We start from the raw sequence: 18,414 nt of genomic DNA, 5'->3' as shown, positions 1-18,414 counted from the left end.
GTTCCTCCAGGTCCACCTCCCTTCTGGCTCCAGCAAGGTCCTGCTGCTGCCAGATCCCGGCCGACTCGCACAGCGCTCTTCCCTCCTCACTGGACTTTTTGCCCTGGAGATTCTTTCCAGGGTTGTAGCATTTGGGAATTTAATTACTGTTGTGGCTGCTCCCTCTTTAAGATCATTAACGAAGATGCCAGCAAAGATGCCATGCTGAGCCCCTCTGCCCCCCTCGCTCACTCCAGAGACGGTCCATGAGGAGCGGTGTGGATGGTCCATCTGGCACGTCTCTTCCTCCACAGCAGGTTGCTTTGCTGTTCCTCTTTGAATTCTTTCTGGGAGCAAAACAGTTTGGTGGTGCTTATAGTCAATGGCTGTTGAGTGAGTATTTTTATATTGTGTAAGGAGCATTAGTATGTAGTTTATGTATGTACACACACTTTTTCTTGGAGCTCCTGGAGTGAGTCCAGAGGAGGCCACAAAGATGATCCAAGGGTTGGAGCAGCTCTGCTCTGGAGACAGGCTGGGAGAGTTGGGGTGTTCAGCCTGGAGAAGAGAAGGCTCCAGGGAGACCTTAGAGCAGCTTCCAGTGCCTGAAGGGGCTCCAGGAAAGCTGGGGAGGGGCTTGGGACAAGGACTTTTTTGACAAGGACAAGAGGACAAGAGGGGATGGATTAAAACAGGAAGAGGGGAGATTTAGGTTAGACATTAGGAAGGAATTCTTTGTTGTGAGGGTGGTGAGACCCTGGCCCAGGTTGCCCAGGGAAGCTGTGGCTGCCCCATCCCTGGCAGTGTTGAAGGGCAGGTTGGATGGGGCTTGGAGCAACCTGGGCTGGTGGGAGGTGTCCCTGCCCATGCAGGGTGGGACTGGATGATCTTTAAGGTCCCTTCCAACCCAAACCAGTCTGGGATTCTATGTATCCTGCAGTATTCTGTGATACCTTATGTAGTATAGAGGAGCAATCTTATGGTTCCCAGGAGCTGGAGAAACTGAGGCACAGTGAAGAGCACTCAGGTCCCAGCCTCTGTGAGGCTTAGGCCATTCTCATCACCAGCAACACGGGCAGCCTCTAAATCTTCCCGTGTTTTCTCTTCCTTTTTCCCCTTTTACCCTCTAACAGAGTTCTGTGTCTGCTGCCTCCATTTGGGACTAAAAGAAGGTGTTATATGGTGGGAAGGGAAATAAATACTAGCATTTCCTCACAACCCAGGGGAGGTGGGATCCAAGTGCAGGTGCTTGGGTGGGTGCAGAGGCTCTGCTGCCATCCAGGCTGGGCAAGGGGAGGGGCAGCTGCTGGGGCAGCATCACTTTGACACCCACTCCCCGTGTTGTCTTCCTTTTAAAGGCAAACCAGAATTTTGGGTTTCCTGAGCAGGCTGATGCACCCCCATGCAGAGCAGCTTCCAGTGGAAGTGGAACAGGTCTCAAAGCTTCTCCCTTTGCTGAGAGATTTACTCCATGGACCACGCTGGCTCCCAGTTCGGAGCCAGGATCAGCAGTTGCCATGGTGACTTCTTGGGGAAAGGCATATGGGGAAAGTGCTGATGTATTTTTAGCTGTGGGTAATGAAATATAACAGCTGGAAATAAAAGTGAGGACCAGCCAGGGTGCCACAGGTTCATGGACCACTCTTTGGGACTGGTTCTTAGGCAGTGCCAGCTGGGGGGGCTGCACTTGGAGAGGGTGCTCAGGCCTGTGGTTCCCACCCAGAGTGCTGAGCAGGGCAGCACCCATGAGAAGGAGTCACTATAAAGAAAAGCTGATTAGGTGGTGGTGTATGTAATGATAAAGAGGAGGCACTGACAGAGGTCATAGCTTCTTCTTGTACAGTGTGTTCAACTTATAAATAGCTCTCAAATCTACCTCTGCACAAGCTGTATTTATAGAGTGATGAAGGGAAAAGAAGCTGCATTTGGGGTCAGGACTTGATGTGTGAAGGGTGTTTCAGGCTTGGTCAAAAGTTCAGGTGTCTGAGGGGGGGTGGGACAGAGCTGGATCCCAGATGTGTGGGGCTTCCTCCCGTGATCGAGGCTCAAAGGCTGCAGGGCTGACAACGTGCTCCTGAAACCCTGTCTGGAGAGGAGACTCACCAGACCTTGGCACTGAGACGTCCTGCAGCAGAGCCCCGTGCAGAGCTAATCTATTCATGTCATTTGGATCAGTCTAACTCACATGTAAACTTTTCTGAAGGTAGACTCGTATTTTATTGTCTAAAAGACTTCCTTGGCTCCCTGCAGTATTTTTAGTTCCTTCGTCTTCAGCTGTCAAAAGTTTATTTTAAAATTAATCGATTTAGATGTAATATTTACTGCACTTTAGCTTTCAGTGCAGAGTATGAAAATAGATTTCCCTACAGCTGGCAGTGTCTGATGGGATTTGTTCCTGCTCCACAGGCTCTTTGCATTTTGTGCTGGTGCTTCCAGCCGAGCTCACGTGGAGCCGCCTCACCAGCTTTTCACATCACTAAACTCACACCAGCCCGGGCTGGCAGGGAGACAAGGTGAAGCATTGAAGTTTAAAGAAGTCATAGTTGATGCCTACCTGAGCCCAAAATGTTGATATTACAGATCTGGCCCAATATTCAGTGGGTTAATAGGATCTTCCTGTTTTGCTCAAATCTTTGGCTGGATTTAAAATGGATCTTATCTCATTACGGTCACGGGAGCTGCGGTGGAGATGAAGCAGTGGGTGACAGAGGTGTCCTGGCCTGTCACCAAGATGTTACCCACAGCACATGGGAACTGGAGCAGCCTTTGGGAATGCAGAGGTACAGTCAAGGCAGGAGCCAGACTTTGAGCTGGGGGTGATTTAGAAGCAGCCTTGGAATTGTAAAGCGTTGAACAACCTGTTGGCAAAGTCATCACTGAAACCTTTCCCTGGTGGGTTATGGTGCTCCCAGCCATCAGTTCCCTGTGGTGGGGGCTCCCATACCCCAGAGGACACACTGGGCAGCCGTGGCAGGACTGAGAGTATCTTCTTGTCTGAGGTTGGATGCCTGAGCTACCCAGGGCTGGCCAAACTTCTTCCATCCAATCTGTTTTCCGATAAAGAACGGAATGTTTTTTAATTAGTGGCAGGCTGGATTTCCCCCCCCCCAAAAAAAAAACCTGCTGAGTTTTCCCTCCTTCTTCTCCAGTGAAATGCTTTCATGGGAAGATGAACCTCCTCTGAGCAATGTTTCAGCAGACCCTGACATGCTGGTTTTTCATACACCCTCATTCCCAAGAAGAGAAGTGCTCAAGCATCCTGTGCTTTCCCCTCCACAGCACATTGCAAAGACTGTTTAACCAAAACTAAGAAATCGGCTCCTCTTTCTCCCCCCACCTCCAACCAAACCCCTTCCAGTAAACAGGCTCCTAGGTTAGAATCATAGAACCATAGAATGGTTTGGGTTGGAAGGGACCTTAAAGATCATCTAGTTCCAACCCCCTGCATGGGCAGGGACACCTCCTGCTAGATCAGGTTGCTCCAAGCCCCATCCAACCTGGTCTTGAAGACCTTCAGGGAAGGGGCAGCCACAGCTTCTCTGAGCAACCTGTTCCAGCATCTCACCCCTCCTACAGGAAAGAACTTTTTCCTAATGTCCAACCTGAATCTCCCCTCTTTAAGCTTCAGACCATTGCCCCTTGTCCTCTCACTACACACCTGTGTCAAAAGCCCCAGCCCAGCTTTCTTGTAGGGCCCCTTCAGGTGTTGGAAAGTTGCTATAAGGTGACCACGGAGCCTCCTCTTCTCCAGGCTGAACAACCCCAACTTCCTCAGCCTGTCTTCATAGGGAAAGAAATTAAAATTCCTCTCTTTGATATTTGCAACAGCTGGATCCGGGGAACTTGGTGGTGGAGCTTCAGGTGGAGAGGTCTGTGAGGAGTGGGGACTGCTCTGAGCTGTGGAGGTGGTGGCTGCACAGGGCCCTTTGGTGAGGGGCCCTTCAGGAAGGGGGGCTGGGGAGGGCTGGGGGGATGTGCCAGAACCAAACAGCAAAACAAAGTAGGAGGTCAGGAGCTGAGCCAGGCTGAGGAAGAAGGATGGAAGTGATTCCTTTGAATTAGCATTTGTATTGATCTGGGGCTGTTTATTGCTGTGAAAATTCTAAACAAGAGACATGCTGTGAAGAGGAGGTGGAAATTGCCTGGGTATGGTCCAATGAGCTGGAGCATGGGGTGATCTGAGGGCTGGAGCACCTCTCCTGTAACGACAGGCTGGGAGAGTTGGGGTGTTCAGCCTGGAGAAGAGAAGGCTCCAGGGAGACCTTAGAGCACCTTCCAGTGCCTGAAGGGGCTCCAGGAAAGCTGGGGAGGGGGTTTGGACCCTGGAAATGTTCAGGATTTGGAGCAACCTGGTCTAGTGGGAGGTGTCCCCCATGGCAGGAGGTTGGACTGGGTGATCTCTGCAGGTCACTTCCAGCCCAAACCAGTCTGGGATTCTCTGTTTCCGTGGTTTAAAAGATGCACATCCACACGTGGCAGGTAAGGGTGAACATGCACACCCAGGCTTTGACTGCAGAGCTCCATACCCTTCAGAGTCAGCACCCAGGTGCTCCTGTTCACTGGGGTTTTTTTGGAGAAAATTAGTGCTTGGTCTGCCTGTGTGACATGAAGCAAATCTGCATTACACACAGGCTGAGGGGCTTGGAGAAGGGCTGCAGGAGCAGCCCCTGGGGTTTGCTGTGCAGCTGTGTGCAGGGAGACCTTGCTGTAGATCAGGATGGGTCCCCTACAGCAAACCAGGGCAGATGCTGCAGAAAGGAGCCAAGTTCAGTGTGTAATGAATGAATGATTTTGCAATGGTATTTGGCACTGGAAATGGGCAGTGTGAGTGTGGGTGGTGGTGTAGTTATCCATCTGCATACAGAAGCATCCATGTGTGAGGTGAGGCTGAACCTCCAATCCTGGGGTCAGTTTTGGGTCCCTCAGAACAAAAAGGACCTTGAGGGGCTGGAGCGTGTCCAGAGAAGGGCAAGGGAGCTGGGGAAGGAGCTGGAGCACAAGTCTGAGCAGGAGCAGCTGAGGGAGCTGGGGGTGTCCAGCCTGGAGACAAGGAGGTGAGAGGAGACCTGCTGGCTCTGCAGCTGCCTGAGAGGAGGTTGGAGCCAGGGGGGTCGGGCTCTGCTCCCCAGGAACAAGTGATGGGGGAAGAGGAAATGGCCTCAAGTTGTGCCAGGGGAGGTTTAAATTGGATCTTGGGAACAATTTCTTCCCCAAAGGGCTGTCAGGGCCTGGCCCAGGGATCCCCATCCCTGGAGGGGTTTCCAAGCCATGTAGATGTGGTGCTGAGGGACATGGGGCAGTGGTGGCCTTGGCAGGGCTGGGTTAACAATTTGTCTTAGTGATCTGAAGGGTCTTTTCCAACCAAAATGATTCTCTCTCTCTCTGCCTGACTCCAAACACACCATATCCATGTGTGTGTGGACACCCTGTGATTACACTGACTTTAAATGCCCGGATCTGCCTGATGAACACCAGGGAAGGCAACATGTGCTGCTCCCGTGCCCCATGCGTGCAGATGCATTGACCAGGGAGTTTCCACCATAACAACCCCTCTCTTCTTCCTTCTCCGTTGCAGAGATCCGTGAAGCTTTCCGAGTGCTGGACAGGGATGGGAATGGCTTTATATCCAAGCAGGAGCTGGGCATGGCGATGCGTTCCTTGGGATACATGCCCAGTGAGGTGGAGCTGGCCATCATCATGCAGCGCCTGGACATGGATGGTAAGTCCTCGCTGTTGGTTCTTCTCAGTTGCTGGTGGAGGGGGCCTTTCCCAGTGCATTGCAGCCCATGTTTTGGCTCAGATAAACTACAGTCAGCATGGAGAGGAAGCTGTGAAACTTCACCTTTCACCACAGCAAGGAAAGGGCAAACAACTGAGGTTCCAACCCCCCACAGATAAACCTGCCTCTCAGGTGTCCCATGCAAGGTAGATGGAGAATCCTCTGTTTCACCAGCTGATGCAGCTGGGTGGAGACAGATCAGTTCTTGCAACCTGTCCTTGCAAAGTTGCAAATGGTCTTTTCCAAGGCAGCTGGAACTTTTCTCTTTGCATTCCTGGGCAGCACCTGGCCCAGTGACGCTCGCTGGGAGCTGAGCTGAGCACCCAGCCAGGCAGTGCTGCCTGCTCCCCTGGCCTCACTGCTCCTTGCAAGGAAAAGGTGCTGTGGATGGGAGCTGGGCTGTGTTGTAATGGAGCTGTCGATGGGTTTTGAAGGAGAAGTTTAGATGGGTGGAATAATTCTGAGCAAAGTCCTGCTGTGAGAGCTCGTCAAACGGTTCCTACGAGGTGATAAACCACCCAGAACCCACCACTAATGGGAAGGGAGAAATGCAGCATCAGGATGCTGCAGCCAGGGGGGATTGTTTTAACTGCTGCAAAGCTACAAGCAGAGCTGATCACAGTGAGCAGGCTGTCTTTAAAATGTCCTTGGTCAGAGCAGGAAGGGAGACATTCCTGGTGCCTGAAGTGTGCAGGGAAGCTGGGGGGTGGATCTGATGTCCTCCCACCCCTCTGCAGGCAGCCCTGGCAGGGTGGAAACAGTGTGAGTGTGAGATGAATTTGGGAAGAAGCAGGGTGCTGAGTCCAGCCCTGGTCTGCAGGGGGTTGCTTGGCAAGCTGATAGGACAACAGCATCCCTGGGGAGACTGCCAAGAGGGCAAGAGGCAATGGGTACAAGCTGGAGCATGGGGGTTCAAGCTAAACATGAGGAAGAACTTCTTTACTCTGAGGGTAACAGAGCCCTGGGACAGGCTGCCCAGGGAGGTTGTGGAGTCTCCTTCTCTGGAGATGTTCAAAACCCACCTGGACATATTCCTGTGGGATCTACTGCAGGTGATCCTGATTGCCAGGGGAGTTGGACTAGGTGATCTTCAGAGGTCCCTTCCAACCCTGACCACTCTGTGATTGTGCCTCTGTGAGAGCAGAGACCATGGGAGGTGGTGGCAGCAGAAATGAAGCTCTCCTGCCTCCCTGGGACTACCTGAGTCGATTGTCCCCATGAGATGCAGAGTCCAACAACACCCATCAGGCCAGGGGCAGCAGGGCAGGAGCTTCTCTGCCTGCTCCAGGGTGTTTGGCATCTCCCTGAGGCAGGGAGACAAAGCCCAGCGGATGGAGAAGATCAGTTGTTGAAATGATCTCGTGCCTAAAAGAAAAGAAAAAAGAAAACAAATAAATCCATCACTTTGAAAAGCGTTTTCTCCAAAAATTCTTGGTTGTGCTTTGTTACCTTCTGCTGGCCTTTCCTGGCAGACCAGGTGATGTCTCTTCAGGAGCTGCAGAGCCCAGACTCAGCCTGGTGCCAACTCCTGGGGTCTTTTACCGAAACTTAGAGCTTTTTTGGAAAGGAGCTCTGTGGCCTTGGCTTCCAGCTTTGATTCATCTCCAGTTATTCCCTGACTCTCAGTCTCCCAGACCTGAGCCTCTGGCACTCGTCCCTGTGCACTCCTAGTGCGTGGGGACCTGTAATCAGAGAGGTGGACTTAAACTGGAGAGTAATGGGCTGCAGATGGAAAGTGTAAAATTCCTGTTGGAGACTTCAGAAAGCTGGATGTGTTTCCTGCAGAGATGGGACTTGATCCTCCAGCTCTTCCAGCTCAACAGTTCCAACAGCTCCAAAGACACAGCCGCCCATGCCGGGTGTTTTTCTTGCTCCTACAGCTCAGCTGCCCATTGCTGCAGGATTTGGAGCAGAGGGTTTGGGGGCTGGACACAAAGTCTGGGCAAACGTGAAGGTCAAATGGGCCATGCACTAAAAGAAGACAGAGTAATGGGAAATTCCTGAGGCACTGAGTAAATGGGGTAATATTATGGGAAAGATTTGCCTTGCCTGCAAATTGAATTAATGCTGGATGACTTGAATTAATATTATGTGGCTTATGCCTGCTTTTTCTCTGATGGATAGTCTTCATTTTTCTCTGGGATTTAACTTGAAATATGTCATGTGAAGCAGTGAAAGCTTCTTCCTTCCTCTCCCATTGCACGTGAGCATGGCTTGGTAGCAGGGCTTGAACCCTGTGAGCTCCTGGGGGTGTCAGTTGTGCCCTGCTCTCCCAGGGACAGCCTTTCCCTCATTCCCAGATACTCCTGGTCAGGGCTGCCTAATTTTTCCAAGGCTTTGGCTTGGCATCAGATGGGTGGGAAGCTCAGCTGGATGGAAGATCACATCTCCCTGCAGTTGGTTGGCGTGTTCAGCCTGGAGAAGAGAAGGCTCCAGGGAGACCTTGGAGCACCTTCCAGTGCCTGAAGGGGCTCCAGGAAAGCTGGGGAGGGGCTTGGGACAAGGGCAGGGAGGGATGGGATGAGGGGGATGGCTTTAAACTGGAAAGGGGGAGATTTGGGTTGGACATTAGGAAGAAATTCTTTGCTGTGAGGATGGTGAGACCCTGGCCCAGGTTGCCCAGGGAAGCTGTGGCTGCCCCATCCCTGGCAGTGTTGAAGGGCAGGTTGGATGGGGCTTGGAGCAGCCTGGGCTGGTGGGAGGTGTCCCTGCCCATGCAGGGGGGTTGGACTGGATGGTCTTTAAGGTTCCTTCCAACACAAACCAGTCTGGGATTCTGTGACTCTAGGGAAGCCAGGGGGAGGCTGTCATCCTCCTGCCCATCTCCCAGCACCTGAGATGAATTATGATGTGAGGGCAGGTAGCAGAGCCAGACGTCTGTTTCTCTCACCAGGCTGCTGCCAGGGCCTGCTAATAATGAGGTAACACAATTGGCAGTGGTTTGTGTTTAATCTGAAGCAGCCTGAGCAGAGGTAGTGCAGACACATGGTTTTCATCAGAAATTCCCTTGGGAGTGCATTCCCATGGCAGGATGGCAGGGTGGCTGCATCTGCCATGGCTTGTTTAACTGATGGGCTTCAAATAATGAGCCAGCAGAGCTGGTCTGGGGTGGCTTTTCATTACAAACCCTGCTTTCTGTCAGGATATGGAGGGAGGCTCAGCCCTGTGCAGGGCAGGCTGAGGTGACATCTGCTGTGGGAGCAGGATTGCTGGGATGGACAGAATGTGTCAGAAGAGGAGCATCTGCAGTGTGTGCTGGAGTGGTTGTGTGGCTGAGCATAAACTGCTATGACAAGACCACTTCACACCTGTGTGTCACCTTCTGCCACCAAGGACCTCACCGAGCTCAGTAAATAACACAGGCATCCAGAGATGCCCAAGGACAGTTGCTTCTGGGGCTGGAGCATGCAGCTCTTCTGTGGAGTCTCCAGATCAGAGCAGAAGTGACAGCACGTTTCATAATTCATTGCATTTGAAGGCAGAATGGAGTTGGTTAGAAAATGCTGCTGGAACTTCAGTGAAAATGGCAGTTGCAGAGCCTGGATTTTGCCCAGGAACTCTTCAAGGTGCCATATGGCTTTTGATGCCTCCAAGGCTCCTGAGTGACCCTTGCAGGTGACCTGCCAGCAGCCCTGGAAATGACAGGGTGGAAATCAGTGCAACATGTGGGTTTGCCCACAGAGAACGTCATGGGGTGATGCTGAGGATGCTCAAAAGCTTCTGAATGCCCACCAGGGCTCAGAGCAGCAGGATGGGACTCCACCCCATCAGGATTCAGGTTGTCCCATGCTGTGGGGCCCATGGCACACAGGGAGGCCTGGGTTACTTATCTGCTGGGCTCCAGTGCCATGGCACAGCAAAGCAGCTCCAGGGCTGGGCAAGAGGGAGAGAAGTTTAGCTAAGAAACAGTAACATGGGACCTGAGAAGAGTTTGGGACTGGCAAACAGAGCAAGTCTTGTGTAGAGGCAAATGCAAACTCATGGCAAGTCCTGTAGTGAGGAACATCAAAAACCAGAGTCCCATCCCCAGAGGTGGCTGTCCAACATTCCCAAGAGGCTGACTGCACCTTTGCCCATTGCCTTGGCTTTTGTTACCCCAACAGCTGAGGGGAGTTTGAGCCACTGGAACAGGAGATGTTTGGTTCCCTTGTTGGGTTTGGGAGGTGAGTAGTGGGAACTGGTGGTGGCACATGGGAAATCCTCAACCTTGGCCGTGACTTCTCCTGAGGCCACATCACAGCCCTGCAAAAGGACCACGCTCCCAGCACAGCTTCCCTGAATGCACTGATTTCTAGGGAATTCCTAATTCTCACCAGTCTTCACTGAAGGAAGAAACTCTGCTATGAAGACAGGCTGGGAGAGTTGGGGTGTTCAGCCTGGAGAAGAGAAAGGAAGAGCTTAGAGCAGCTTCCAGTGCCTGAAGGGGCTCCAGGAAAGCTGGGGAGGGGCTTTTCACCAGAGAGGACAGTGATAGAACAAGGGGTGATGGATTAAAACCGAAAGAGGGGAGATTTAGGTTAGACATAAGGAAGAAATTCATCACCATGAGGGTAGGAAGGCACTGAAACAGGTTGCCCAGGGAAGCTGTGGCTGCCCCATCCCTGGCAGTGTTGAAGGGCAGGTTGGATGGGGCTTGTGCAGCCTGGGCTGGTGGGAGGTGTCCCTGCCCATGCAGGGGGTTGGAACTGGATGATCTTTAACATCACTGGTGATCTTGAAGGTCCCTTCCAACCTTCACCACTCTATGATTCTGTGATGGAAGGCATCAGAGGCTGGAATATCCACTGCATTTCCTACAAATGCCTTCTCCACCTCTTCTTCCAAGTCTCTTTGCCCTTCTGCAGGGTGAGCTGCACCCGGCTGGACGCAGCTGCCCCTGGGAAACCTTAGTGTGGGTGTAAAGGGACTGAATGAGGGAGAAAAATGAGAATCTGCTTGGAAGACTTCAAGGTCTCAAGAGAAATCTCCTAAATCATCTGAAACACCCTTTTATGAACTACCTGGCCATAACCAGGGACGCTGTGGGATTGCTGTGATGAGGGAGATGAAAGCACCAAAGGAGAAGAGAAGGAAAATGGGTTTTCTGTGCAAAAATGCTTCTGCTGGGGAAGGGAGGGGAGGAATGGGGGCTCCATCATATGTTGGAGCATGAGCTTCACATTAGGCCAAAGCTTTGCTTACATCTCAGTTGAAGTGGTGCATGACTGGGTGCCAGAAGAAGGTTGTTCAGTATAGCTGGGCATCCATCCAGTGAGCTGTACGTGCCTTATAGGGACATATTGTTTGCTTTTGGTCTGGAAAGAGAGGTCGAGTCTTACCTTAGTTTATACCCTTGATTTGCTTCATTTTGAGGCATAATTAGGGAGTGCATGAAGGTAAACATTGCAGCCTGTGAGAGGTGCACACATTGCTGGCTGCAATCTGGAGAATGACCTGCAATGTTATGCCAGGATGGGGAAAGGAAAATATGTTCTATCTTCATGTGCTGGGAAAGGAATTATTTGTGAATTCTTCCAATTGGCAGTAAAGCTAATAAAAATGCAGAGAAATGGCACATTAAATGTGTTGCCTTCTCTGGGATGCCTACTCCTGCAGCAGACTTCTTGCAATAAACGAGATGAATGTGTGACTTAAGTGTCAAACGGTTTCGTTACAACAGGAGATGCTTTTATCTGAGGAGTAAAATAAGCACTCAGTGTACTAATTAGGGGAGCAGCTGCTTTTCAGTACCCTGGAAAAATCACTGCAGGCTAACACAAGGAGGGAAAATAAACCCCCCGTGTGCCAAATTGTTTATTATAGTACAAATAGGAAATACTTTGATCAAGCGAAAGATGAGCTGGTTTCATCAAGCTCCCTGTTACCTTTTATCACACTATGTGATGCATCAGCAGGAGCTGTGAAAATACAACTATAACATCCTCATGAGCAATAACAACCAGGGGAAAGAAATCCCAGTTTGAAATTCTGCATATTCCCAAGCTGCTCTTTGTGAAGCAGGAGAATGAAGAGGGAGGAAAAAAAACCAGTAAGGTCTTCCCAGTGACTCTGGCAAAAAAGATTCTGCAGATATGCAGCTCACCCACAGAATCATAGAATCTCAGGGGCTGGAAGGGACCTCAAAAGATCACCCAGCCCAACCCCCCTGCCAGAGCAGGGTCACCCAGAGCACATCACACAGGAACATGTCCAGGCGGGTTGGGAATGTGTCCAGCCAAGGAAACTCCACAGCCTCTCTGGGCAGCCTGGCCCAGGGCTCTGTCACCCTCACAGGAAAGAAGTTTTTCCTCATGTTTACATAGAACCTCCTGTGCTCATTTACACCCATTGCCCCTTGTCCTATGACTGGACATCACTGAACAAAGCCTGGCTCTGTCCTGACACTGCCCTGAACGTGTTTGTAAACATTGATGAGGTCACCCCTCAGTCTCCTTTTCTCCAAACTAAAGAGACCCAGCTCTCTCAGCCTTTCCTCATCAGGGAGATGTTCCACTCCCTTCAGCATCTCTGTGGCTCTGCCCTGGACTCTCTCAAGCAGTTCCCTGTCCTTCCTGAACTGAGGGGCCCAGAACTGGACACAACATTCCAGATGTGGCCTCACCAATGCAGAATAGAGGGGGAGGAGAACCTCTCTTGACTTACTAACCACCCCCTTTCTAATACACCCCAGGATCCATTGGCCTTCTTGGCTACAAGGGCACATTGCTGGCTCATGGTCATCCTCCTGCCCACCAGGACCCCCGGGTCCCCTTCCCCATCACTCCTCTCCAGCAGGTCAGCCCCCAACCTGCACTGGTCCATGGGGTTGTTCTTTCCCAGATGCAAGACTCTGCACTTGCCCTTATTGTGTTTCATTAAGTTCCTCCCCACCCAACTCTCCAGCCTGTCTAGGTCTCGCTGAGGACCACTCCCAGGTGGCACTTGTGAGGTTCTTTGGGCAGCCCCATGGCTGCAGTGGGGTTTGGCAGAGTTCTTGTCTTCTTGTGCTTTGCAGCAGCAGTTGTGCTGTCCCATACAGGGAGGCACACAGACACTTGTGCTCCCTTGGGAAGAGAATAAACCACAGCCATACAGCTGTGATGTCCAGGGGTGGTGCTGGTGACTCCCTAGCAGTCACTTCCCCCAAGCTCTCGTGCTGCTGTTGGATCAGGGTTTGTGTGTAGATGTTGCTTTGGTTTGCTTGCATTTGCTCCCCTGTGTTAAGAAAGGGACATTGAATTTGGGTGCTCCACTGGCTGGAACGTGGGCTTCATGGCCCAGGGATGGGACAACTGAAGGACCTGGGAGGTGTGGAGAGAGAGTGAATCTCTCCTCTAAAAATGAATGCTGAGCAGGGTGGGCTGCAGAAGGTGATTTCCTGGCTCCTAGACACTGCATGGCCAAATGTTTACTTCTGTCCAGAAGATGAGCTTGCACTGCCCTGACACAACAGGGACATTCACCAGCTGAAAACATTTTATCTCTGGGGCTTTTTGCCTCTCCCTCTCTTCTTCTTTCCCCCCTCTCTTCTCCTTTCACTGCCGTGGATAATTCTTTGTGTTTCAACATCTCAACATGAAACTGTGCAAAACAGCCCAGGCTGCAGGGGGCAGAGAGAAGCTCTTGCTGTGTTTAAAATGCAGAGCTAATAGGAAAAGCACAGACAGGTTCTTGCAGACTTTGGGTTTGTCCTTTGTACTCAGAGAATTCTGGATGTGAGAAATAATCCAGCAACACTGCAGCCTGGTTGTCCTTTCAAGTGTGTTGCTGAGCTGAGAAACCTGGTCGGCGAGATGGATTTGATGAGACTTGTCTTTATTTCTGGAGGCCACTTCCTCCCTGTCTGCTCTGATTTGTCAAATGCAGATTATCACGTCACGTCTCCTCGCTGCGAAGAGTGAAGAGCAATTAGCATTGCTGGTGCAGTTGGTCAGATTTGCAGCTCAGTACCAGGAAGAGGATCCTAAGGAATATCAACTTCTGGCTTCCATGAAGTGCCTGGATGCCTGAGAGCTGCCAGCTTAAATAGACAGGACCAAAGAAACCCTGAATTGCAAAGCCCTCTGAGACCTGTCCAGCCTGTGCTCCAACAGGGCAGAGTCCTCAGCACAACCCAGCATCTTGTGATCTGCCTCCTGCAGACGTGCCCTGGGATTTGCCTGCATCCTTGTTTAATTTTATTTATTCCTTAAGATGCAGCATTCCTGGTGTTTTGACTTTGGCTTCCCAGAATACATGAGCCACAGGGAACACACATATTGATAGAATCATCGAATCCCAGACTGGTTTGGGTTGGAAAAAAATCTTAAAGATCATCTAGATCCAACCCCTGCATGGGCAGGGACACCTCCCACCAGCCCAGGTTGCTCCAAGCCCCATCCAACCTGCCCTTCAACACTGCCAGGGATGGGGCAGCCACAGCTTCCCTGGGCAACCTGGGCCAGGGTCTCACCACCCTCACAACAAAGAATTTCTTCCTCATGTCTCACCTAAATCTCCCTCTTCCAGTTTTCAGCCATCCCCCTGCTCCCATCCCTCCCTGCCCTTGTCCCAAGCCCCTCCCCAGCTTTCCTGGAGCCCCTTCAGGCACTGGAAGGTGCTCTCAGGTCTCCCTGGAGCCTTCTCTCCTCCAGGCTGAACACCCCAACTCTCCCAGCCTGGCTCCAGAGCAGAGCTGCTCCAGCCCTCCCATCATCTCCGTGGCCTCCTCTGGACTCTCTCCAACAGCTCCATATTTTTCTGGTTTAATGAGCCTGTGAGTCACTGCCTGTCTCAAAGCTGTGCCGAGCTGTCTGAGAGCTGCCCCAGTACACAGCAAGATCTCCTCTTCCTGTGGCCTGGGGAGCAAAAGTAATTAAAGTCCTGGCTAGTCAGGTCCATTGGACAAAGGGATCAAATGGTTACAACTTGCAAGATGCAAGAGCTCTGCAAAGACCTGCAAAATGACCCCCCTTGGTGTTGGGTGCCAGGTGGCTCTGTCCAGGTGAGGGGTGGAGGGGATGGTGGGGACCTGAGCTGCTGGCTGGGATGGTCGCTGGGGATGCTGTGGCTTCCCAGGGCTGCTGTGAAGCTGGCACAGCATGGGCAGGGGTACCTGAGGCATTTCTTTTTCTTTTTATCTTTTTTTCTTTTCACTGCAGTCCGTGGTTTTGTTGGATTTTTCTTCTAGCCAAGCCCTCCCAGCAGCCTGTTGGCTCTGCTGCTGTGCCAGGGCACGGGACACGTCCCAGCAGCAGAGCCTGAGTCCTCTTCAATCACTGTCTCACAGGTCAGCTCCTGGACAGGCTCCCCCTGGGCAAACCTGGGGAGTTAATAGATTTTGGGTTTTTTGTTAATGGAGAAGCAAACACCAATAGACTGGAGCTGTTTCCTCTTCCTCGTGAGACAAACCAAGGGGCTGTCAAAGTGAGTAACTCTCAAGGTCCTTCTCTGGGTGTCATGATGGATGCATCCCCTGACTCTGTCTTTCTGGGTTGAGTCTGAACCTTTCAGACCCCATGGAAATTTCCACCTCCAGGAACATAAATCTGTACAATTTGTTGTTGTTTTCTGTGCAGTTGTCACTGAGCCAGAGCAGCCAGCTCCACACAGGAGCTCCAAACCCACGGGATGTGGAGGTGCCCAGAAGGGCCAGAGTGGGCTCCAGTGGAGATGTTGCACCTTTTGCCTCAGCTCCAGTGAAGATATTCCTTCCCAAAGCAGTCATTAGAGCTGTAGGGCGCTGGGCAGAGCTGGTGGGTGGTAGTAGAGGAGCTGGTGGACATGTCCCCACTGCTCCCAAGGAGTGAGAGAAACAAGAAACTGTATTTTTGTACATGTTCACCTTGAGAGGGGGTAACAGGGACCCTGTGTAGATGGCTCTGAGGCAGAAGCTCCCAAGGGACTGCAAACAGGACTCTTTGGAAACTGGAGATGCTGATTGCCACCTTTCTCCACCCTGGGGGCAGGCACGTCCCATGCCTGTGGGTCACCACGTAGGGGAAGGTCTGGCAAGTGGCTCTGCTGGCATCTGCCTTTCTGGTAACATTTGGGAAGGGCAGCTCTGTGCCTCAGTTTCCCCCATGCAGAACAGCTGTGTCACCATTGCAGTGGAGATTTATCTCTTCATTTCAGGCAAGTTCATGGATGTCTAGAAGCTACAACTGTTTTTTCAAGTTGAAAGCTTTATGAAGGGCTTTCCCTGGCTCTCGCTGAAGTTGGAGATTGAGGTTGTAATGAGGCAGAAGGTCCCTGGGTGGTGCTGGGGACAGGGTCAGGCTGGCCATCAGGCCCTCAGTGTCTCCAAACCCAAAATACTCACCTGGGATGTATCCTGTGGCCAGAGCTTTGCTGTGCAGATCCTCTGTTTGCAGGCCTAGCAGCCTCCCCCAGGCTGGGGCACAAGCAATGACACCGAGCAGGACAGACTCACTGCAGCTGCTTATTAAGGGAATAAAAATAAACAGCAAGCCCTGTGTGTGCCTGGGACCCGAGCTGCAAAAGACTAGCTCATTAACTTTAAATATCTCACCTAGCTGCACTCTGGAGGTCAAATTTGAGGGAGGGGGAAAAAAAAAACCCAGTGTGAATACTTACCAGTCTGCACACGGCAGCTCCTCATCTCCAGTGAGGTGTGTGTGTTGTCTTAGTGCCCTTGCAAGGAGCTGGTAAGGAGCAGGGAGAACCTGATTGTCCTGAGACTGGCCAGGGAAAAAGGTGATCAGGCATCAGGACAGGCTGCCCAGAGCAGTGGTGGAGTCACCATCCCCGGAGGTGTAAGAATCCTGTACATGTAGTACTTAGGGAGATGGTTTTGTTAAGGATTTGTCAGTGTTAGGTTAACGAGTGGGCTTGATCTTGAAGAGCTTTTCCAAGCCAGGTAATTGTATGATTTTGTGACTTACTTAGCAAGCAGGCTCCCACTGTAATGCACAAGGCTCTGAAAACCAGGTGTAGGTCTCTGTTCTGCCCTTGGGTACAGGTGATGCACTCCATGCACATTTCCCTCCCTTGCTCTGGCTTTCTCCAGCCCAATGAATATTTAATCACATCTTCCTAGGGAGCTGCTCCAGCAGGAGGCTTTTGGACTGACAGTGGTTGACAGCAGGCTGAGGGTTGGGGCTTTCCCATGGGTGAGGTGGGTTCAAGCTGCTGCTCCTCTCAGCATTTAATTAATTCTGCAAAGCAGAAGAGCTCTTGCAGGTGAGTTTGCTGCTGCTGCTACCCGGGATGTGGGGACTTGCCATCCTGCTCCCTCTCTCCTCTCCCAGGTCCCACCTGGTTTGAGGATGATCTGCTGCGCTCTCCTTGGCCAGCACATCACTGAATGACAGAATCACAGAACAGTTTGTGTTGGAAGGGACCTTCAAGATCATCTAGTTCCAACCCCCCTGCATGGGCAGGGACACCTCCCACCAGCCCAGGCTGCTCCAAGCCCCATCCAACCTGCCCTTCAACACTGCCAGGGATGGGGCAGCCACAGCTTCCCTGGGCAACCTGGGCCAGGGTCTCATCACCTTCACACTGAACATGCAGTCTGGGCAAACCACTGCTAGTGGTAGATCCTGTGGGATCAGGACATGTGTACCAGGGAGGGGCTGGCACAGGCTCAGGGCCCAGGCCCCAGCAGTGCAGCTTGGCTGGGTGTCAGGGTGCAGCTGGGGGTGGTTCCTGCTGCAGTTGTCTTCATACATTCCTAGAATCATTAAGGTTGGAAGGGACCTCAAAGATCACCCAGTTCCAACCCCCCTGCCAGGAGCAGGGAACCCACCACCAGACCAGGCTGCACAAACCCTCATCCAACCTGGCCTTAAAACCTCCAGGGATGGGGCATCAACAACCTCCCTGGGCAACCCATCCCAGCTCCTCACCACCCTTAGAGTGAAGAATTTCTTCCTAATATCTCACCTAAATCTCCCCTCTCTCAGTTTAAAACCCTCACCCCTTGTCCTGTCACTGTCTTCTCTGATGAAAAGCCCCTGGCCAGAACCCTTTTTGTCCTCACCCACCTTGTCTCCTGAGAGTCCTGCCCTGCCCCACTGCCCTGCACCACCATGCCCTGGCTGCCTCCATCAGGGGCTCCAGGTGTAGAAACCTCATCTGCATTTGGATCTGGTGGGAACAGGGGGAGGAGAAAACCATGGAAGCCCCTGGGTGGGGAGGACAGCCTGCTCATCCTGGCCAGAGCTTTGATCCTGCTTGTGCCATGTCCCTTCTTACAAGGCTGGGTTCCTTCAGCATGCTGAGCTCTGCCTGAAGTCGTTCATGTGAGGTTGGAGGCAGAGGGTGGGGAGTGAGGGTGAACAACACACACATCATTCATTGGGACAGTGAGGGCCTGGGGCTGCGTGACCAGCACTGGTGGCTGGGTTGTTTGGGGCTTTCTGGATGGCTCTTGTAAAGGGGCAGGGGAAGGTGAGAGCAGTGTGGGCAGCACGTGTCCTAGCCAGATGTTTTCCTCTCTCCTTCCCATCCTTTAAACCCCACTAAAAGTTCATGTCTGAGTAAGCTGCCCATGGCTCACTCTGAATAGCAGCTTCTCCAGGGTGAGGAGCACATCTGCAGGGACAGCAGAGCCTGCATGGGGACCTGTGGTGCCCCCACTGCAGATCCTCCAGCAGGTGCTTGATGTGTCCATCACGCAGCAGTTGCAGTGCACATGCCTATGGCTGGGGGGAGGAGGAGGAAGGCATCTTTTG

The 18,414-nt window shown here is 52.1% G+C and overlaps 1 protein-coding gene across 3 annotated transcripts in view; it reads left to right on the top strand.

The window, feature by feature from the left end:
* The window catches only part of CALN1 (calneuron 1), a 145,390-nt gene that overhangs the window by 55,683 nt on the left and 71,293 nt on the right, over positions 1-18,414 (top strand). For all 3 annotated transcript variants that reach the window (XM_051636193.1, XM_051636192.1, XM_051636194.1), the window contains exon 3: positions 5,555-5,698. In XM_051636193.1, the coding sequence (XP_051492153.1) occupies positions 5,555-5,698 (144 nt within the window). The remainder of the gene's footprint in view (positions 1-5,554; positions 5,699-18,414) is intronic.

The sequence above is a fragment of the Apus apus genome, chromosome 18, assembly GCF_020740795.1.
Source record: "Apus apus isolate bApuApu2 chromosome 18, bApuApu2.pri.cur, whole genome shotgun sequence".
Lineage (NCBI taxonomy): Eukaryota > Metazoa > Chordata > Aves > Apodiformes > Apodidae > Apus > Apus apus.
This window is presented reverse-complemented; position numbering and strand designations above follow the sequence as displayed.